At 44.2% G+C, this 23,080-nt stretch overlaps 1 protein-coding gene across 2 annotated transcripts in view; it reads right to left on the bottom strand.

Moving 5' to 3' along the window:
* The window catches only part of PIWIL4 (piwi like RNA-mediated gene silencing 4), a 75,614-nt gene that overhangs the window by 18,199 nt on the left and 34,335 nt on the right, over positions 1-23,080 (bottom strand). For both annotated transcript variants that reach the window (XM_050940903.1, XM_050940893.1), the window contains 6 exons: positions 21,228-21,345; positions 18,138-18,249; positions 16,695-16,879; positions 13,349-13,421; positions 7,967-8,167; positions 4,583-4,686 (listed from right to left, as the gene is read on the bottom strand). In XM_050940903.1, coding sequence (XP_050796860.1) covers positions 4,583-4,686; positions 7,967-8,167; positions 13,349-13,421; positions 16,695-16,879; positions 18,138-18,249; positions 21,228-21,345 — 793 coding nt within the window. The remainder of the gene's footprint in view (positions 1-4,582; positions 4,687-7,966; positions 8,168-13,348; positions 13,422-16,694; positions 16,880-18,137; positions 18,250-21,227; positions 21,346-23,080) is intronic.

Genomic DNA, 23,080 nt, shown 5'->3' on the forward strand with positions numbered 1-23,080 from the left:
CCGTGGGTTATGTGCGCTCTCTTTGGGATGGGAAAATTATCCTATTGTGAAGACTGTTACTCTCCTTGACTGCGGGGGAATAACTGTCTGGTATAAACAATGCTCCCTCTGTTAGGTGTTGCATTTTTGCTTTTACAGATGCAACCTTGAGATCTCGGCTGCCCGTGTTATCAACGGCTGAGAGATTACAAAACCTCCGGAAGAAGCCGAGAAAAAACAAAGAAGACATGCTGCAAGCAGTTATGCAGCACTCTGTCACAGAGAATCAAAAAGTGCAGGACTGGAGGGAAAGGGAAAGCAGGATCTGCCAGAGAAATGCAGCGGACAGGAAGAAAAGCACAAAGCAGCTGATAAGCATCCTGGAGCACCAAGCAGACTCTATCCAGGCGCTCCTAGCCATGCAGGCGGAGCACTACCGCACCCGCCCAGCCCCTCCCCCCACTGTCCCAAAGCTCTTTCCCTTGTGTCCCCATGTTAGTTCAAAACCCCCTTCCCCAGTATCCAGGTTCTTACCACCACCACCAGCTGCCTCCAACACCTGTACAGTCACCAAGCAGCCCAGAGAACTACAACCCTTACCCTCTGCACTCAACCCCCCTCACTATGCAGTATAAGCATCCTGAAGTGCAGCAGTCATTGCACAGCACTCCAGACAGGACATATTCAAGCCTGTGACTGTACATTTCCTCACCCCACCCCCCTGCCCCTTTAGGTTCCCAAAAACTTGTGTCTGTCAATAAAATTATTTTCTTTTCAATAAATAAATTCTTGGCTTTGAAAAGTGTCTTTATTACTGCAGAAAGTCAAAGATACCTTAGTCCATGAAAGAAACAGGCACTGCAAATCAGCTTAGCAAACATAGATTCCTATTAACATTGTAACCAGTGCACTTCACTCCTGTGCAAGGCACCAAACATTACTGTTGGTTTTCAGCCTCAAATTGCTCCCTCAAGGCATCCCTAGCCCTTGCAGCCCTGTGCTGGGCCTCTCTAGTAGCCCTGCTCTCTGGCTGTGCAAATTCAGCATCCAGGCGTTGAACCTCGGAGGTCTTTGCCTGACTGAATCTTTCATCCTTCCCTTCACAAATATTATGGAGGGTACAGCACGCGGATATAACCGCGGGGATGCTGCTTTCCCCCAAGTCCAGCTTCCCATACAGAGATCGCCAGAGCCCCTTTAAACGGCCAAAAGCACACTCCACAGTCATTCGGCACCAGCTCAGCCTGTAGTTGAATCGGTCCTTGCTCCTGTCAAGGCTCCATGTGTATGGTTTCATGAGCCACGGCATTAACGGGTAAGCGGGGTCTCCAAGGATCACAATGGGCATTTCAACGTTCCCTAATGTGATCTTCCGGTCTGGCAAAAATGTCCCGGCCTGCATCTTCCTGAACAGGCCAGTGTTCCGAAAGATGCGTGCATCATGCACCTTTCCGGGCCAGCCTGTGTTAATGTCAATGAAACACCCACGGTGATCCACAAGTGCCTGGAGAACCATGGAAAAATACCCCTTCCGATTAATGTACTCGGATGCTAGGTGGGGTGGTGCCAGAATAGGAATATGCATCCCATCTATCGCCCCTCCACAGTTAGGGAAACCCATTTGGGCAAAGCCATCCACAACGTCCTGCACGTTCCCCAGAGTCGCGGCTCTTCTTAGCAGGATGCGATTAATGGCCCTGCAAACTTGCATCAACACAATTCCAACAGTCAACTTTCCCACTCCAAACTGGTTCCTGACCAATCGGTAGCTGTGTGGAGTTGCCAGCTTCCAGATTGCAATAGCCACCCGCTTCTCCACCAGCAGGGCAGTTCTCAATCTCATGTCCTTACGCCACAGGGTGGGGGCAAGCTCAGCATACAGTCTCATGAAAGTGACTTTTCTCATCCGAAAGTTCTGCAGCCACTGCTCATCATCCCAGACTTCCATGACAATGTGATCCCACCACTCAGCGCTTGTTTCCCGAGCCCAAAAGCGGCATTCCACGGTGCTGAGAATGTCCGTGAATGCCACAAGCAATTTCGTGTTGTACGCATTACGCAACTTGCTATCATCGTCGGACTCCTCACTGTCACTTTGGATCTTAAGGAATAGCTTAACTGCCAAACGTGATGTGCTGGCGAGACTCATCAGCATACTCCTCAGCAGTTCGAGCTCCATTTCCCACAGAAATCGCGCTGCACAGAAACCTTCCCACAACCCACAGCACCAGAATGGGAAGAGGTGCTCTGTGGGATAGCTGCCCAAAATGCACCACTCCCAACACCGCTGCAAATGTGGCCACACTGCAACGCTGGTAGCTGTCAGTGTGGACACACTGCAGTGCTTTCCCTACATAGCTGTACAAAGACAGCTTTAACTCCCAGTGCTGCACACCTGCAAGTGTAGCCAAACCCTATATTTGTGAGGCACTTTCAGATTCTCAGATGGAAGGTTCTATGGAAATGCTAATTATTATTATTATACGCAGAAACGGAGGGTACACCAAAGAACTGGACTGAACATATATGAAGGGAACATTAACATCCATTCAGCACTGAGAAGCTGACTGACCATACCATGTCAGTTTATAATGAACCCCATCAGGGCTGCCAACAAGTCTTTCCAGGTGCAGGACTGTGAAGACATTATCATGCACTAATAACATACCCTTACTGGATTACTGTAAAAAAATAGCTTTGAAAAAATTAAGTTTGTGTTGGTTGCTGATTATACCCCCAAACACGTAAACTATCACAATATTTAACTTTATACAGACCTCTTAATGCAAAGAAATTTCTTTTTCTAACATTGAAGCTATATCACAACAGTGAAATTAAATTGCCATCATTCTATCTTCTGAAGAGTCTACAGACTGAATATTGTATTAACAAACACTTGCCCTGACACTGTATGAATTAAGGATTTGCAATGAATTCACTATCATTATACCAGGTCCAAACTCCAAAAAGTTTGGAACTCATAAATAACAAATATTTAATATTTATATAGCACCTTTTATCCTAAAGCACTCCATTAACTACTATTAAAGTCATATACAGGAGTCACTTAATCTTTGGGGCAAAAAAAAGGCAGCTGTTTAATACTAAGACAGAAAGTGAAAAGAATACTATATCCAATTTAGTAGGCAGAATGTAATTTCCTAATTCAGCAAAGACAACAGGGTTAACACCCATATTCTTGCAAAAAATGCCCTTGCCTTTCAATAATACATGCAGCTGAATTTTACATCCTTTTCAAAAAACAGCCACGGACTCTGTGGGTACTCCAGCCCTAGAGCATCCACGGAAAAAAAAATTAGTGGTGATCAGCTGTTCCACAGTGTGCAAAAGGTGCTGGGGTAGAGAAGAGGAGGAGTGGGGCTGGGATGCACTCGTGGCATGGGGTGGAACTGGGTGGGAAGAGGTAGGGTGGGGCCTTTGCAGAAGGGGTGGATTGGGGGCTGGACCCCGGGCAAAGCAGGGGCAGGAAGAAGTGGGGCAGGGGCTTGGGTGGAGAGGTGAAGTGGAGGTGGAGCGTGTGGCTGAGCAGGGGTTGAGCACGCCGAGGGAAAGGAAGAAGGAAGCGCCAGTGAGCACATACAATGTGGGAGCAGAACCCAAGAGTCCCCTTGCTCACAACATTAAACACTGCCTTCCTTAATATTTATGAATAAACATTGAAGACCCACATGGTACTCTTGATCCACATATACAACTACAATCAGTATCAACTGGCAGTGATGCCTAGTGACCAAGGCATGATATTGTCTTTAACATGGAAGCCACCTCACGTGGCTCATAACAGTTGATCTTAAAGAGTATCATATATTCTGTAATACTTAGGAACTGTTTGAGTGATGGATGGAATAAGGGCACTAACTTACTGCTGTTGAAGTTGATGGTAAAACATATATGGGTGATGAGCATAGGCTCATGTCTTAATGGCCATTTTTAAGACTTCTACAGTCTTTATGGATTTAAGAGTCATCTGAAGTTATTTCACATTTGTTTTAAACTCTTGTTTTCTTTGGTGTACTTAAGGGATTGCAAAGAAAAACAAAATTACTGACTTTTAAAATAAATTATATTTAAACTATACTCGCTTGAAATGGCTGTGGTGATTCACTAAGTCTGACTCAGTATGATGGCGGATATTAAGTATGTATATATGTACAGAAATGAATAAACGATAATGACACCATTCTGATTATACACCATAATCCTCAAATCTTTTTCAGTCACTGCTTCCCAAGATATAGTCTCACATCTTATAAGTATGGTCTATGTTCTTTCTTGCTAGATATATGACCTTACATTTGGCTTTACTGTACTGACCTTACTGTATTAAAAGGCATACATTGATTGTGCTCTGCTTACCAAGTGATCCAGATCGCTATGTATCAGAGACCTGACCTCCTCATTATTTACCATTCCTCCTATCTGACACCTGAAAACTTTAATCAATAATAATTTTATGTTTTCTTCCATGTTTGTGATAGTGCTTTCTGTCCAAAGAATCTAAACAGAAAGTAAGCCCCTAGACACCCTTCTGATATAGGTAGGCATAATTACAGGACTCTTAGGAGTAGTATAAAAGGCTTACCTTGTAATTTCTGAATTAGTGCTAGCCACAAATCCAACTACTGAACTTCCTTTGTTAAGGGCATCTTTACTGACATCAATACCTATCACCATGAGTGATTTTAGCTGTGAAATAAATGTAAATTTACAATAATATGGTGATGCAATGAATTACCAATTATATACAGTACTTCAAATATACTGATTTTCAAAGCTTTACCAAATTACTTTTTGAAACAGTTAAAAAAATACGTATGGCATAGAGCCACACAACAAAGCAAAGCTAGAGTATTGTCAGATGAGACTACGTTATTTTAAATAAAACCCTCAAGTTTAATTTTGTTAAATAAAGACATTTTAAACTCTGTTTAGCTAAAACATCCCCACCAATGCTAATGAATCACTTCAGACCTGATTTGTTAATTCTGTAATGTCCTGACCTTGTACCCAATGATATGTCAATGAGCATCAACATAACTAGAGCCTGTAAAATGTGATCCTTTCTTTCTCCCTTTCGCTCACTGGGGAAAAACTGTTAAAATATTTTATGTATGCTGCTATGCGTATTTATTATTGAAGGCCAGGTCATAGTGTGCCTTCCATTTGGGGGAAAAAAGTGGTAAAAGGTGATTCTGCGAAGTAACAGACTGCTAAAAGACACTATCAACTTGGAATAATTGAATCAAATCTTTTGAATTAAATTAAAGTGTCAGAAATAACCACTATTTAGGACATCTGTAGATGGGACTCAGGCTCTCTGTAATAGGTGGGAGTAAATATTTCATACAGTACTACTGGTGAAATTTAACTGTGTTATGAAAATAAGATTGTGTTACTTAATCTTTTTCTACCTATGCAAACTATGAAAGTGAAGAATGTTTCATTATAAAGAGGGATGAAAATCCCATCCTTATCCCCACAAAATGTTTGTAGTCTGATGCCTTTCTCACCTAATTAAATTACAAGAGGATTAAAATTCAAGGATTGCAAAAGTACTGTAGATACTTGGGTTAGTGTGCCTATTTTTACTGTTATTTATAATTATAGCAGGACCTCATTACAAGGCTCAGACTCTCATACGACACAAGAAGTAGAGATACAGGGTGAAATTCACATAGAGCGCACAACAGACATGGACTTTTAGTGCAGTTGAAAAAGCATAACTGCAGGGGAGTAACTCACGGCAAAATCTGGTACATAGTTTACATTTTTATATCTTACTAAATAAACCATAGAAGGGAAGGGGAGTGATAGCAGAGAGGCATAAAGAATGAGCAGAGTTCTCTGGTTCAATGAAAAAGGATAAAAGAGAACAGTAAGGATATTGTCTAGCACTAACAGAGATAAGCCCTGCTCATTCAGTAAGGAATCTTGACACCTTTTAAGAAGGGAAATCAGATGAAATGAAAGAATTTCAAAAGGAGCATGGGTGTCTCATGATGAAAGATCATACTAAATAAAACCAAGTAGTCCATTTCCTCCACTTAGTTCTGACAACTGAATTTCAGCATGCTGTCAAGCTGTTTTTATAATGACAAAGAAAATCAATGAATGAAGTAAATTCTTGTTAAAGTCGGAGCTAAAGATTAAAGATGAAACAGAATTACCTGTTTCCCATTAAACATTAGATTGATAAAATATATATGAAATAAAGCAGAGTTCTGAATACTTTAAGAAATATAGAAAAACTCCATTTATCTGAACCTCCATGTGGTGTGGCACTCTGGGCAACTGCAACAAAAAGGCTGAAAAACACAGTTGTAGACAGTCCCTATAATGTTCAGGGTTAAAAGGAAAGAGTGTAAAAATGACCAATACCTGTACTTGTAAAAAACTCACGTTGGTTTTCTTGTTAATAAATGAACAAAATATTCTCTGAAAGAACTAGGGGTTTGTATATTCTGTTAAGTAGATAAGAAGAGGTGTGTGTGTTTTAATGCTTTTCCGGGAGTAGTTAGTTAGTTTTAAAGCAACTTCACATCTTAAAATAACAGAAAGCTCTTTGCCCATTCTCCTGATTATCCAAAATTTGATTATCCAATCTGGGCCCAGTCCCAATTAGATCAGAAAAACTGAGTTCCACCGTGTTTTTAAAACGTGCAGAAGGCATCCCAAGATGATCAATTAAAAATCAGGGGGAGATGACAGAACTTGATATGGAATTAATTGCTTACTGAATCTCCTACTGATGAATGAAAACGTTATTCTGTAGTGTGATCATTTATTTTACTTTTTACCAAGTTTCTAAGAAATCACTATTCAATCTCACTTTTGGCCTTAAGTCTGAAGCCACAAGGTGTTGAAGGACATGCAAATACCATAAGTAACAATCAAATAACTGGCATTTTAACACTAGAGTTTGTGATTTCCAGACAGGACTTGCTTGATATAAACTGTGGCCCTAACCCTGTTCTTTTTTCAGTCAGTGGAAATTTGGCCATTGATTTCAATGGAAGCAAGTCTGGACCTCAAGAGTGATTGCACAGCCCTTATATCAGGGAGCTATTACTCACATAAGTAGATCCACAGAGATACATAAAGATAATCATACCAGTGTTAAATATGGCTAATATGAGACACGTGCGTTTAGGGGCAGAGCTGTCTCTTACTAGGTTTGTACAGTGCCTTGCACAATGGGATCCAGAGCCTACTTGGGGTCTTCAGGTATTATTTGTAATACCACTGCCACATCTAATGATCCCCTGTTCTAATCAATAGACCATACATCTTCCCAGAACACATCCTTTCTGTCAGAAAGCTTTACATTTCTTTAAATTCTATTATTTTAAATCTCATCACCACTGCAAAAATACTGTGAAACTAAACGGCCTATTGGTATGATCACATGAAAATAAAGCTTATTTAAAGAATTTTCAGAGGTTTTTTCCCCCCATTGGTTGGGCCATTAGGGTCACAAATGCTTGATTTCCTGCCCAGAAATGTGGATCAAAGAAATGCTAAAGTTGAACATTTTTTTGCATACCTTCATAAAACATGGATGTTTCACAACACTGTACCTTGTAACAATTCTTATTGTAAACAAGAAGTGCTCAGATTTTTGAGTATGCACAGAGACATACTTTAATGTAAAAATGATTTTGATGGGATTATATACATTAACATTTTGTGAAGTCATCAGATCAAGAGTAAGGATCCTGCATCATTAACACAGAGCCCAATCTGGAGCAATCATTCCTCATGCTAAGGAGTAGTTTCTCGTATGAATTATTGTTGCTGAAGTATTCTGAGAACCTCAGATGAAAAATGTCAACAAAGCACAACTTATACCAATTTAAATCAATTTCAGCTAGAGCTAAGCATTTTTGACATACCAAAGACTAGGTAATATAAATGGTTGAAGAAGTTTTGCTGTGATAAAAACAAACATTTTAAACAAATTACTTACAGGGATCTCTACTGCCCACAGCTCCCCTCCGAGTTTACAGATAATCTGCATTACGATTTTCGTGGCGACACTCATCATCATGCCCTGCTTGTTCAGAGTGCGTGCTAGTACACATTGGCTTGGGACAGGTCGGTCAAGGCTCAGGAACTTTTTAATCGAATCATAACAGTCCTTCTGATTGGAAGACAGTACACACATTACCTAAGTGGAAGAAGGGGAACACAGTGGTTAGTGCTCTACTTCTGCAGATCTCTCCTTACACTTGATACATTTCACCCTCTTAAAAGACATACAATTTCCCCCACAAATCTGAAGAATTTATAAAGCCAGACTAACTTGTTTTCCCTGCAAATCCGCTTGCTCTTGTGAGTCCATGACCGGAAACTGACATCGACAGATAACGGCTTGTATACATTTTTTAAATGGACCACATTACGCTTACTGGGCCATGTCTACACTTACAGTTTTGCAGCGCTGGTAGTTACAGCTGTGTTAGTACAGCTGTATAGGGCCAGCGCTGCAGAGTGGCCACACTTACAGCAACCAGCGCTGCAGTGTGGCCACATTTACAGCACTTGCAGCGCTGTTGGGAGTGGTGCATTGTGGGCAGCTATCCCACAGAGCACCTCGTCCCATTTCGGCGCTGTGGCTTGTGGGTAGGGGAAGGAAGTGTGTGTCTTTCCGCTTCCTGTTCCAATGCCCCGTGGTGCTTTGCTACACATTCCGAGCAGTTTGGCGGCAGTGATTCTACAGCGCTTTTTGTTATAAATGGAGCCTGAGCAGCTGACGACCTTATTGATGAATGTTGCCAGCACATCACGCATGGCAGTGGAGCTATTCCTTCAGCTGCAAAGTGAGAGTGACAGTGACAGTGACAGTGAGGAGTCAGACGATGATATTGAATCGCCTCACTGTGAAGACAGTAAACTGCTTGTGGCAGTAACAGACGTGCTCAGCTCCGTGGACCGGCGCGTTTGGGCTCGGGAAACCAGCACTCAGTGGTGGGATCACATCGTCCTGCAATCCTGGGATGACGAGCAGTGGCTGCAGAACTTTCGGATGAGAAAAGCCACTTTCATGGCACTGTGTACTGAGCTTCCCTCTACCCTGCGGTGCAGGGACACGAGATTGAGAGCTGCCCTGCCAGTGGAGAAGCGGGTGGCTATTGCAATCTGGAAGCTGGCAACTCCAGACTGCTTCAGATCGGTGGCGAACCAGTTTGGAGTGGGAAAGTCTACAGTTGGAATGGTGCTGATGCAAGTTTGCACAGCCATTAATCGCACCCTGCTAAGAAGAACCGTGACTCTTGGGAACGTGCAGGACATTGTGGATGGCTCTGCAGAAATGGGATTCCCTAACTGTGGAGGGGCAATAGATGGGACGCATATTCCTATTCTGTCACCACCCCACCTGGCATCAGAGTACGTTAATCGCAAGGGGTATTTCTCTGTGGTTCTGCAAGCGCTTGTGGATCACCGTAGGCGTTTCACTGACATTTACTCAGGATGGCCTGGAAAGGTGCACAATGCACGCATCTTTAGGAACAGTTCCCTGTTCAGGAGGCTGAGGGCCGGGACTTTTTTCCCAGACCGCAAGATCACAGTAGGGGACGTCGAAATGCCCACTGTGATCCTTGGAGACCCCGCTTACCCCTTAATGCCCTGGCTCATGAAACCATATACGGGGAAGCTTGGCAGGAGCAAGGACCGGTTGAACTACAGGCTGAGCCGGTGCAGAATGACTGTGGAGTGTGCTTTTGGCCGTTTGAAAGGGAAGCTAGATTTGGTGGAAAGCAGCATCACCGCTGTTATATCCGCGTGCTGTACCCTCCATAATATTTGTGAAGGGAAGGGTGAAAGATTCAGTGAGGAATGGACCTCCGAGGTTCGACGCCTAGAGGATGAGTTTGCTCAGCCAGAGAGCAGGGCTAATAGGGAGGCCCAGGAAAGGGCTTCAAGGATTAGGGATGCTTTAAGGGAGCAATTTGATGCTGAGAGCCAACAGTAATGTTTGATGCATTTGATGTGCTTTGCTTTACCTTGGTGTATAATATTTACGACTTCCAGCAATAATATAACGTAGCGAAAAAGAAAAAAAACCTTTATTCAACATACAGTACATAACAGGCAAGGGGGTTGGGGTGGTGGACTGTACATTCACAGGTTTGAATATGTCCTATTTTGATCACTATTCAATGTCTGCTGCACTTCAGGATTACTATGCTGCAGAATAATGGGGGTGGAGTGAACAGGGTAAGAATTATAGTTATCAGGGCTGGTAGGTGATCGTACAGGTGTTGGGGGCAGCTGGGGATAATAAGGAACTGGCTGCTGGAGAAAGTTGTTTTGTGGAAATACTGGGGAACAAGGAAGAGGGCTTTGGGAGGGCTGTGGGTTACAACGGTACATATTTGTCTGCATGGCAACAAGAGACTCGAAAGACTCAGTTTGGCGAGCCAGGAGGCTTATCATCTGCTTTGTGGTTTTTTTGGCAGACAATTCCTTTCTCCTGCTTTCTGTTTGCCTCCATTCATGTACACTCTTTCTCCATTCATACATCTTCTCTCTCCATTCCTGTGTCTTCCTACTTTCTCTGTTGTAGTGGCTCATAACAGATTTGATCAATTCTTCTTTTGATTTTCTAGGATTCTGTCTCAAGTTCTGCAACCTACATGAGGCCGGTGATCCGGCTGCAGTAGTCAAGGTCGCTACAAAAAAGAGAGAGAGAACCATGTAATACACAGAGGCTACATTGTTTATTATCACACATTGAAGGACTTTTTAGACTTTTGGTAGCATCCTTCTCACATACCTCACATAACACAGAGAGGGCAGGCAAGCTAAGTCATGGCGAGCAATGGGGTGAGTGGTTTTGCCCCTATTTCCCCTTGGGAGTGGGAATTGACCAATGGGTCACTGGGGTTTATCAGCAATGGCTACAGGAGGTAGCTGGTGTCCTGAAGAGGGGACAGTAGTGAACAGGAAGGGGGTTAGCTGCTTGGGGGGGGGTGTTCTTTGGTCTGCGTTCACGCCGTCCTGCTGGTGAGGGGGGGGGAAGCACCGCGGTGCTGGATGCCTGCTTGGAGGGGGGTGCATAACACCGGAGCACACCGTGTGGATGCTTACGTGCTGGGAGGGGGGGTGGGGAACACCGGAGCACACCGCGGAGCTAGATGCCTACTTGGAGAGGGGGGTGGGGAACACCGGAGCGCACCGCGTGGCTGGCTACGTGCTGGGAGGGGGGGTTAACAACAGAGCACCATGGGCTGGGGAAACACGAACCTGGCGCCCTGCACTCAAGTATCCCTAAACTCTCAACAGGGTTTCCTACTGCCAGACATATCACTGCTGCGTGTTACCTGGGAACAGAGGGAGGGTCTTCTACAGGAATGTGGATACCGCCCTGGCCCCTATGCAGCTTGCCTGTGTGCAGCCATGGTCCCCCCACCCCTCGCTGCACAGTGGATCGGACGAGTTAGCCTGACCGGGACAGGGACCACGGTGGCTCTCCCGATCAACTTGAGAAAGCAAATTGCAAATGCTCTTGCTGAAACTTTTCAAGAGATTACCGAGGCAGATTACAGAGACGTGATAGAGCAAATCAATGGGCTATTCTACGTTTAGGCATGCATGCAGGCAGCCATAACCCAAACCCTCCTCTCCCAAAACATAAAAATCTACTTACCCCGAGCACGATCCTCAGCTTCTTCCTCACCATCAACTTCCAGCTGCTGCGACTGGTTAGCCTCCTCCTGGCTTGAGAAGAGCTCCTGGCTGCATGTGTACTGGGACTCCGGGGTGTCTCCCTCCACGCCAGTAGCCTCACTGTCATCGTCCTCTACAACCTCCCCCACTTCTCCCTGCTCTGAACTCTCCATCGTGCTCCTAGGATTGGCAGTGGGGTCACACCCAAGTATGGCATCCAGCTCCTGGTAAAAACAGCAGGTCGTGGGGGCAGCTCCTGAGCAGCGATTTCCCTCACGAGCTTTGCAGTAAGCACTCCTCAGCTCTTTAATTTTAACCCTGCACTGCAACGCGTCCCGTTCATGGCCCCTTCTCATCAAGGACTGCGATATCTGCCCATAGGTATCATAATTTCTCCTTCTGGAGCGCAGCTGTGCTTGCACAGCCTCCTCTCCCCAAACGCTTATGAGGTCCTGCAGCTCTGCATTGGTCCATGCTGGGGCTCGTTTGGTGCGTGGAGGCATGGTCGCTGAGTGATTGATTGCTTAATTGCACTCCACACCTGGCTGAGCAAACAGGACGGGGATTTTTAAAATTCCCCGGGGCATTTAAAGGAGGGGTCAGGTAAGCCCAGAGGAGTGGAGTTTGCATGATTACCAGAGAGGCTTCTAAGGTATGCTGGGATACCTGCTTATGCCACGGAGGTCAATAAAAACGCTGGTGGGTGTCTACACTTGCTGACCAGCACTGGATCACCAGCGCTGGATCCTCTACACCCGAGGCTCAACCGGGTGTACAGCCAGCGCTGCAAACAGGGAGTTGCAGCGCTGGCCGTGCTGTGCAAGTGTGTACACATCCTAAGTTGCAGCGCTGTAACCCCCTCACCAGCGCTGCAACTCTGTAGTGTAGACAAGGCCCTGGTTGATTAACTATAGGCCAAATCCAGCCACAACCAGTGCAAACTGAGGGAGCAGAGACATTGGCAGATGTATTCCCTTCTCTAGGAATTCTGTCAAATGGGGGAGGGTGCTTGTGAGAGGAGTACTGGTTGCAGAAATCTGGTCACAAGGTTGCTGCAGCACACAGAAAGTGGCAGACTTAACTGGAATCAACCTGTTACTGGTGGGGACTACTGACACTTGGTGGCAATTGATGGGCTAATAAAGTAATTGGCTTAGTAATGGAAGGATATATAATCAGGAGGAACAGGAAGTGAGGGGGGGAATCTTAGAGGGTGAGCTGGATGAAGGAGAAAGCTGTTTGGAAGGCTCCCCATGCTGTATACCTGTGCTACATCCTGCCCTGTTAGGAAACAGAGGATTAAAGGTATATAAGGTGGAAAAAGTAACCTTGTGTGTTTGTGACTGAAAGACCACAAAAACAGGCTAGAAGTGCTGCTCACTGCTGCTGAAAAAGCATCCTCTGACAGTGCTATTCTGGAAAGAAGCAGTGCACATCCTGAGCTAGACATGCCTCCTAATTGGAAAGTCATCCTTTGGGGTTATGGTATATTATCTGCTGCTGTAGTCAGGCTGCTGATAGTATTCTCAGATATTCTGCTCTGCTGATTCCACAGGGAGAAGAGGCTCTCTATGTTTTCTCTCCTCTCCCTCCACCTTCTTTGCATATCAGAAGACTGGACTTAGCCCTATCAAAAGCATCACAAAGCATCACTTAATGAACATAAATCTGTACACACCAGCTGTACTTCAGGATTTACATGCTGTTGCACTGCTCGCAGGAATGTCATTGGGCTTTCTTGTACTTGTACTCTGAATAAAAACATACAAAGACATTTAAACATGCACTATCTTTGCAAATGTCAGTTCACTGCACATCTTTAGAAGCATTATGAACAGATTTTCCACAAAGACTAAAATGTCATTCAAACTAATACTCAAAATTCCATCCATTGCCTGAAAGAGGCTGCATCTGTGTGGAGACTAGAGTTGGGCAAATCACTGATTTTTGGGGGTGGGTTGCTGATGGTTCATTATCCTACTCCACAGAATCTGACATGGAGGTGAAGAAAGTAAAAAGAGAGGCAATGCATATTTGCGGGATATAGGAGAACACAGGTTTTAGGACTAGCACCACAGTCAGCTCACTGAGAACATATGAAAGTAGCATGGTCGCAGCCGTCTACGTTGCAGTCAAGGTGAATGAAAGATGTGAATTAGTTACTTCCTTTTAAAAACAAGGGGTCTCACAGCTGCCTGAAGTGCACTTAACACCCTATAGAATCACTCATCATATCACAGGATCAGCTTCCTGAAGGAATAACCCTGACAATGCCCTATGAAGTCTAACCGCCCTTCAGTTTCCCTCAAGAGAGGCTCAGTTTTTGCATATGTAACTCCTACTATCTATAAGAGTTAAATATGTATATATCAAAAGAACAAGCTAAGTGAACACAAAATCATTGAGGAAACAGATCTGAACTCATTACACATCACCATCCACAGGAAAGACGTTGGAATCTGTCCACAGCTGGCCAGCTAAGAATTTTCCCAGTGGCATGGACCTCATTACTAGAAACAAATGGACATTGCTGGCTTTTATGCTACCTTCCTGGCCTAGGAGGCCACACCAAGGAGTGGGAGAGGGCCAGTTTAAGGGCACGGCCAGAGCATGGGTGTACTCAGGCCATTCTCAACTGTTGAATGATCCCCCGGAGACTCGTGCCTTCTGGATTAGGTTAAAATAGTCTCTGCACTGCTCTAATCAAGGTGGGTGACAGCTGCACAAGGCAGAAGATCAGGGATCTGTACATGGCTCCAACAGACCCATACTCTCGAGCCAGGCAGACATAGGAGAGAATCTGGCCCAAAGTTACTACAGAATATAAAGTATTAATATTTAATTTATCAGGATGGTAGTGTAATGAGAATCTGAAAAGGTTACTTTCCTTCAAAATGCAGATTTAGAAAATTAAACAATAACCTGATATATAGTGTAAGACATATCTATTGAAAGCTGTTTACATTAAAACCCAACTTCTTGTAAAACTAAGTTTGCATTAGATACCTTAAAATATGTAGGAAAGGCTCCTATGGCCTAAGTCAAGTCTTCCAGTTTATTGTCCTTCAATACTTATATTCTGCTTCCCTAAATCACTTCTGTAGTTTCAAATGGATATACGGTATTCCTTTACTCTAAGGCTCCGTTACATAATGTTGTTGCAAGTTATTAAATAGCTGGTCTACTATATGTCCCAGAAGTGACTGTTTCTAGTAGTGGCTGAGATATTCCACCTGCTTTTTTTTTAAAATTCATTTCACCTATTAGAACCCATATTTCATCGTGCCAACTTGCATACATAATTATTTATACATAATACTTATTATTGTTATTATTCAACATTTATATTGTGGTATTGCCAAGAGACCAATCAGATTGTAGCTAGACAATGTGCAAACATACAGAAAATGAAAATACCTGCCCCAAAGAGCTAAAAATCAAAACACAGTAAGTGGAGGAGACTCAAGCAAGCTTGGATGGGAAAGAGAGAGCAACAAATTTAACAGAATGTGTCTCAATCCTAGCCAATCAGGTGCAGTAAACACAACTCTCTATATGTCTAGCCATGATATGGTTGCAGTTTAGTGTATGCATAATGGCAGAAGTGAGTTTGAAGAAGGATTTGGAGGATGAGGTGGTGGCTTTACAGATTTGGACTGGGAACTTTTGTGTGCATGGGGGACAGCATAAGAGAGAGCAGTAGTTCTTGAGAGAGAAGTGGGTAAGCAGGTGATTGAGGCTGCCATAATTCATTTGTTAATTTTGTGAAAGACTTTGGAATATTGCCGGTTGAAAGAGCTACGTAAATACAAGTTACACCTCTACCCCTATATAATACGACCAGATATAACACGGGTTCGCATACAACGTGGTAAAGCTCTGACACGCTGCTCTGAGCAGCACGTTAAGGATGCTGGACCGGGGCTGAGGGGTTGGATAAGGGACAGAGGGTCCCGGGGGCGGCCAGGGGCTCCTCCCCACCAGGGTCTAGGAGGCAGGAGCTGGGGGGGGGCAATTTTGAGGGCCCTGCAGTCCCAGAGTGGCCTGGGGGATTAGCGGGGGGCCGGGAACAGCCCATTCTGCTTCCCTTGCCCCGGCCCTAGCCGTGTCGTTCAGGGGAGGAGACTTGGGGGAAGGGATCCCCCCACACTCACCAGCAGCAGCAGAAGTGGAGCAGCCCAGCCCCAGCCTGCTCCACTCTGCCAGCTCCCAGCCATGGCGTTCCGCTTCCTGCCGCAGGTGAGTGAGGGACCTTTCTCCAACCCCCTGTCAGCGACAAGTCTGGGGCTGGGCCAAGGAAAGCGGAGTGGGCTGGGGCTGCGGCACTCTGCTTCCTGCCACTGGTGAGTGTGGGACCTTTCCCCAAACCTCACCCACCCACCCACCCCCCGGGGACACAGCTGGGACTGGGGCAAGGAAAGCGGAGTGGGTTGGGGCTGAAGGGCTCTGTTTCCTGCCGCAGGTGAGAGCAGGGGGCCTCCTTTCCCCAACCTCCCCGCACTCACCGGCAACGGGAGGCAGAGCAGCCCGGCTCCAGCCTGCCCTACTTCACCAGCTCCCAGCTGCGGTGCTCCACTTCCTTCTGCAGGTGAGTACGGGGGGCATCCTTTCCCCAACCCTCCCTACACTCAGTGGCGGCAGGAAGCAGAGCACTGTGGCTGGGAGGTGGTGGAGTGGGGCGCGCTGGGGCCACATTGCTCCGCTTCCCCCCACTCTCGGTGAGTGCCTGTCAGGGCGCGGGGGTGTGTGGATAGGGGTCGGAGCAGTCAGGGGACAGGGGGGTTGCATAAGGGGTGGGGTCCTGGGGACAGGGGTCTCCGGAGCGGGCGGTCCGGGAACAAGGAACAGGGGGGGCCAAAGAAAGTTCGATATAACGTGGTCTCACCTATAACGCAGTGAGATTTTTTGTCTCCCGAGGACCGTGTTATATCGGGGTAGAGGTGTATTATTATTGGTAGTAATAATGCACAAGACTGATGGATGAAAGAAAAGCAAATATAGGTTAGTCCTCTGAGAAATCTCACATTCTGGGATATTCAATGTGAAATCCCATGGGACCTCCTGCTCTTTTCAGACAATTCAGAAGGTTCTCAGCTAGTTCTCCATTTCTGTTACTGCACAACATTAACCAGTTGTCCAAAGGCTGCACTCCAATTATCTTCATATTACGTATATCCTTTGACCAGTCACCAGCACTCATTGGCAGACACTGCCAAAGGGAAAAAACAATAAATTAACAATTAAAGAAAAATATCGTGTCAGAAGACGATTCTTCATAGACAAACAGTTTTCAGCAGAAAATATTAAGTGTCATTTTTGTTGACCATTATCACATCGTTATACCTAGCTCAAGGGGTAATTCAGTAGCCCTCTTTAAAGACAGGCTGTAGTAGTTTACAGTGGGAACAGAATACTTTGAAGGGTCTGATCTGGCACTTGGAGCAAACATCAGGACTTATTTCATGCACTGAGAAAATCTTACTAGATGAAGTACGCATTCACCGTACTCCATTGATCATACCTAAAAAGAACTGCTAACTATGTCTGAGTATCTGGCTGTGAGATGGTTCTGCAAGCAAGTGAGCTGATACAAAAAGTACCATATGCAGGTATTAAGTTAACAAACACCACCATCCGGGGTCCCAAGAGGCTGTTGACTTGACAGGGGGGAAGGATAGCTCACTGGTTTGAGCATTGGCCTGCTAAATCCAGGGTTGTGAGTTCAATCCTTGAGGTGGCCACCCAGGGATCTGGGGCAAAAATCCGTACTTGGTCCTGCTAGTGAAGGCAGGGGGCTGGACTCGATGACCTTTCAAGGTCCCTCCCAGTTCTAAGAGATTGGTATGTCTCCAATTACTATTTTATATTAACTTGCTTTGCTGCTTGATCATGCAAGCTTCTGAACATCTTTAACGCCTACTGATTTCAGAGGGAGTTCAGGGCACTCTGCATTCACTAGATCAAGCCACAAAGCTGGTTTTTAAAATCATTTCTTACAAAACAGATGTCCCATATCTGGCTCAGCACCCTCATATTAAAGGTGCTGGTGGTTACTGAGCATGGCAATGATGGCTAACTGACTTATGCAGACATTTTTTTTCCTGTAGCTTAGAAAATTATTCACACAAGGGTGAACTGCGGTAAATTCTCAGCTACAAAGTGTAAAGTAGCAAATACCAATTTCCTAGACTCAATCCAGACTGCTGGGATGAAATTCTGTATTCCAAAGGTGGGGTGCATAGAGTATGGCCTGAGGACTCAACGTGGTCTACAGCCACCTAAATTACAGCGCCAACCTGACTCTTATAACTATTTGTAATGATAAAACTGAGTTTTCTAACAGCAGGCTTTCCCTCAGTACGTTTCCCAGCCTTAGCTATATTGGCACCTTTAAACAACAGTTACTGGGCACACTGGGAGTGCCTAGAGAGACATATGGAATTTAAAGTAAAAGTTTCTGTACTCACTGTCTGCTCCCGCATTAGGATTTTTTCAGCTGGGACAACACGGCCTGTCAGGGAAACTTGGTACCCAAGCTGCAGCCCCCACATCTCCAACTCTAAACGAGCCTCTTTGATTCTGTAAGAAGATTTTTGTTGATCTTATGGACAAGAATTAAAAAAAGGAAGAAAAAACCCACCAGCACCAAAAATCCCAGTGAAGAGTCAGTCAGTAAAACAGCAAATAAAATTTTCAAAGGATCGGTTTCTATTTCCATTTTAATTTCTATCTCACAGGAAAAAATACATTTATTTTATTCTAATGGAATAGCTGGTAATATGGGTGCTCTATACATGATCATTTTTAAAGGTTTCAGAACTTCTGAATAAAAGGAAAAAACTAACCACCACCAGTAATCCATATCAGCTGGCTAAACTACTGAACCCGAGTACTACATTATGTTTAAGTACTGTATGTAGAATCCAGCCTAGTGCACTGTACATATAAAACACCTAACTAAGAATTATGGTACTTTAACTCCATCTAGGGGATCTACTCATATCATAAATCATAAGAGTAAATGTATGTAGTTGCTAAAACTCTAATACTGAATTCAAAGCTTATTGTTGATTGTAAATAAAGTAATGCATTCTTTCAGGTACAAGACCTGTACTTCTCTCCTTAACACTCTCCCTCACAACTGTCAAGCCCTCCTAATCTTGTGTCCCATTACAGCTCTCTCATCCTCCTCTTTTCTTCAATGTATCACTCCAGCACGTAGGCCTTGCTGCTGCTCACCTTCTCCCCCAATTGTCCACACTAGTCAATATATTACCTTGATACTATACAGTTTAAGCATATAAATACAGTCGAGCCCATTTAAACAAATACCTTTTACAGGATTAGACTGGCTAAAAGGCAGTCAAAACCAAGTAATACACTATTTTAAAAAAATAGCTGGTGAAGCAATAAAACTGATTAAAATAATTTCCACTGCATAAAAAAGGTAAAATGAGCTAGTAAAATAAGAGTGGTTATATATATGGTCAGGTATACAGAAATAATTATAGTATTAAATATCAGAGCCCATCTGTTCTACCAGCATCAGTCCACCCCAGTGATTACTATACAAACCTTGTAAAAGTATTCATAGACTTTAATTTCAGAAAGGGCCATTAGGATCATCTAGTCTGACCTGCTGCACAATGCAGGCCACAGAAACTCACCCACTCACTCCTGTATCAGACCTGTGTCTGAGCCACTGAAGTTCTCAAATCATGGTTTAAAGACTTCAAGGTGCAGAGAATCTTCCAGCAAGTGACCCATGCCCCACGCTGCAGAGGAAGGCAAAAAATTCCCAGGGCTTCTGCCAATCTGCCCTGGAGGAAAATTCCTTCCCGACCCCAAATATGGCGATTCAATGATGTAAGTAGAATGTTCACTCTTCCATCCTATTCCATTATTTCCGAATAGAATATTTATAGGGGTGTATGCATCTATATAACTTACACCTTAATTTAATGGCCAAACGTTTTTAAAATGGGTACTTAAGAGTACACCCCAATATATCTATGCACTGATTCAAGTATCTGATTGCACATAGAGTATTTTAAAGGTCTGATGCTGCACTGATGGAAGTCAATGGCAACGCTCCCAATGACTTTCATGGGTGCAGGATTGTGCTCTAAATGCAGAAACTACCAGTGATGTAAACTGAGCTAATATCCTCCAGATAATTAATAGTCACTATAGCTACTCAGCTATTAACCTTACTTTCCCAGAAGGCTAAACTAGTGATGCATTCTCTTATTTTTGATCCTATCTACACTACAGAAAAATCAACCATGCTGGGGGCCCATTTACAACATAGTTGTGACACAGTTAAAAATCATAGAATATCAGGGTTGGAAGGGACCTCAGGAAGCCATCTAGTCCAACTCCTGCTCAAAGCAGGACCAATCCCCAACTAAATCATCCCAGCCAGGGCTCTGTCAAGCCTGACCTTAAAAACCTCTAAGGAAGCAGATTCCACCACCTCCCTAGGTAACTCATTCCAGTGCTCCACCACCCTCCTAGTGAAAACATTTTTCTTAATATCCAACTTAAACCTCCCCAACTGCAACTTCAGACCATTACTCCTTGTTCTGTCATCTGCTACCACTGAGAACAGTCTAGATCCTTCCTCTATGGAACCCCTTTTCAGGTAGTTGAAAGCAGTTATCAAATCCCCCCCTTATTCTTCTCTTCTGCAGACTAAACAATCCCAGTTCCCTCAGCCTTGCCTCATAAATCATGTGCTCCAGCCCCCTAATCATTTTTGTTGCTCGTTGCTGGACTCTTCCCAATTTTTCCACATCATTCTGGTAGTGTGGGACTCAAAACTGGACACAGTACTCCAGATGAGGTCTCACCAATGTCAAATGGAGGGGAATGATCACATTCCTCGATCTGCTGGCAATGCTCCTTCTTATACAGCCCAAAATGCCATTAGCCTTCTTGGCAACAAGGGCACACTGTTGACTCATATCCAGCTTCTCATCCACTGTAACCCTAGATCCTTTTCTGCAGAACTGTTGCCTAGCCATTCGGTCCCTAGTGTGTAGCAGCGCATGGGATTCTTCCGTCCTAAGTTCAGGACTCTGCACTTGTCCTTGTTGAACCACATCAGATTTCTTTTGGCCCAATCTTCTAATTTGTCCGCGTCCCTCTGTATCCTATCCCTACCCTCCAGCTATCTACCACTCCTCCCAGTTTAGTGTCATCTGCAAACTTATTGAGTGTGACAGCAATGTGCTCCAAATTATAGTGTAAAGAACAGCAAATCATATTTTAACAGTGTCCCAAAATCTTTCTACAGTCCTTACAAGCTTGAAACCAGGCTGTTACATGATTTTATGTACACAGCTTTTTTTTGTAGTAGTAGCAAGTGTTTTGGTAAGCCATTCCTCCTCTTCTACATCTGTGCTATAACGACGAATCATAGAATGAGATTGCATGGCATTTTAGCAGAATAGGTAACTACAGACTGTCAAAAGATCACAAAACTCATTTCACTTAACATCTCAGGCAGAAGTCTAATTTTGGTCCTAAAGGCGAGTTTTGTTATATTAAATTACCTCTGAATGTTGTCAGCAAGCTGAGACAGTCTTTGCTGTCTTTGCTCAGGATTCAGATGCATTTCTTGAGCCAGATCCTTCATCAGATGGAAGTCAGAAATTGCCTGACTGGTCAAACCTAATAATGATAATGAATATGTCAGAAAGCATTCTTCCCCCACCCCACCCCCAAAAAACCAAAAACAAATACAGAAAAAGGATATCATCAGCACTGATCCTGAGTATCTGTGTGTTCATACCAAGCCTATCCATCATGGTATCTGATGCTATATTATTACTTAACAGATATATTATGGTGTCACCTACTAGCTTCAACCTGGTTGTGATTCTTTACGCTAGGTATTGTATAAACACAGAAAACTGACAATCCCTGCCCCAAAAAACGTACGAAATAAAACAAGAAGGTTGGGATAAGGGAAGGGAAAGTGAGATAAAAACAGAAGGATGTATGCAATTCTAGTTGATAGCTTCCCTAGCTATTAATATTGAATTCCTCAAAAAAAAGCACCCTTTGGTTTAGCAGACAGCCATTTTGCCACTGTGCAAACTACTCACTAGTAGGGAATTGGATGCAAGACTGAGGACTGGTCTTCACTATGGGGAGATCGAAGCTGTTGCAATCGATGTAGCAGAGGTCGATTTAGGATCCGCTAAATCGACGGCAGAGCACTCTCCAGTCGACTCTGGTACTCCAGCTCCCAGAGAAGATTAAGGTAAGTTGACCAGACAGTGTCTCCATAGACACAGTGCAAAGACACCAGGGTAAGTTGACCTAAGCTACGTTGACTCCAGCTACATTATTCATGTAGCTGGAGTAGTGCAACTTAGGTCAACTTACCCCAGTAGTGAACTGTCAAACAGATAGTTAAGGGTTAATGTTAACCCTTTACAGGTAAAAGAGACAAGCTCAGTGAACCTGGCTGACACCTGACCAAAGAACCAATCGGGAGACAAGATACTTTCAAATCTGGGTGGAGGAAAGTCTTTGTTTTGTGCTGTTTTTCTTTGTTCTCTGTTCTCTGTTGGGATTAAGAGAAGCTAGTGACGTAACCAGATTTCTCCAATCTTTCTGAAAAGTCTCTTCTATTCAATACTGTAAGTACTAGATAGCAGGCGGATCAGGCATTTGTTTTCTTTATTGCAAATGTGTATTTTGCTGGAAGGATTTTAACTCTGTTTGCTGTACTTGTATACTTAGGCTGGGAGGGGGAATCCCTCTGGTCTAGGTGAAGCTGAAAGACCCTGTAACATTTTTCCATCTTGATTTTACAGAGAATTTTTACTTTTTTCTTTCTTTAATTAAAAGCTTTTCTTCTAAGAACCTGATCGATTTTTTTTTATTCTTGTGTGAGACCCCAGGGGACGGGATCTGGACTCACCAGAGATTGCTGGGGGGAAAGTAGAGAAGTGGGAGGGAAAAGTTAATTTCTCTCTGTGTTAGGATCACAGTCTCCTTCTCAGGGAGAGTCAGAGGGAGAGAGAAGGGTGGGGAAGGTGAATTTCCTCTCTGTTTTAGGATTCAAGGAGTTTGAATCACAGTGATCTCCCAGTGTAACCCAGGGAGGGGAAAATCTGGGTGGAAGATAGGAGGGGGGAATGGTTTATTTCCCTTTGTTTTGAGACCCAAGGGATTTGGGTCTTGGGTTCCCTAGGGAAGGTTCTGGGGGACAGGGAATGTACCCAAACACTATATTTTGGGTTGGTGGCAGCGTGGTAAGATCTAAGCTAGGAATTAAGCTTAGAAGGGAACAGGCAGGTCCCCACTTTCTGGACGCTAAAGTTCAAAGTGGGAAAGAGACCCTGACATGAACACAAGCCCAAAGTTAAATGGGTCAAATACCTGGTTGGACAGA

This window comes from Gopherus flavomarginatus, chromosome 1, assembly GCF_025201925.1.
Source record: "Gopherus flavomarginatus isolate rGopFla2 chromosome 1, rGopFla2.mat.asm, whole genome shotgun sequence".
NCBI classification, from domain to species: Eukaryota; Metazoa; Chordata; order Testudines; family Testudinidae; genus Gopherus; species Gopherus flavomarginatus.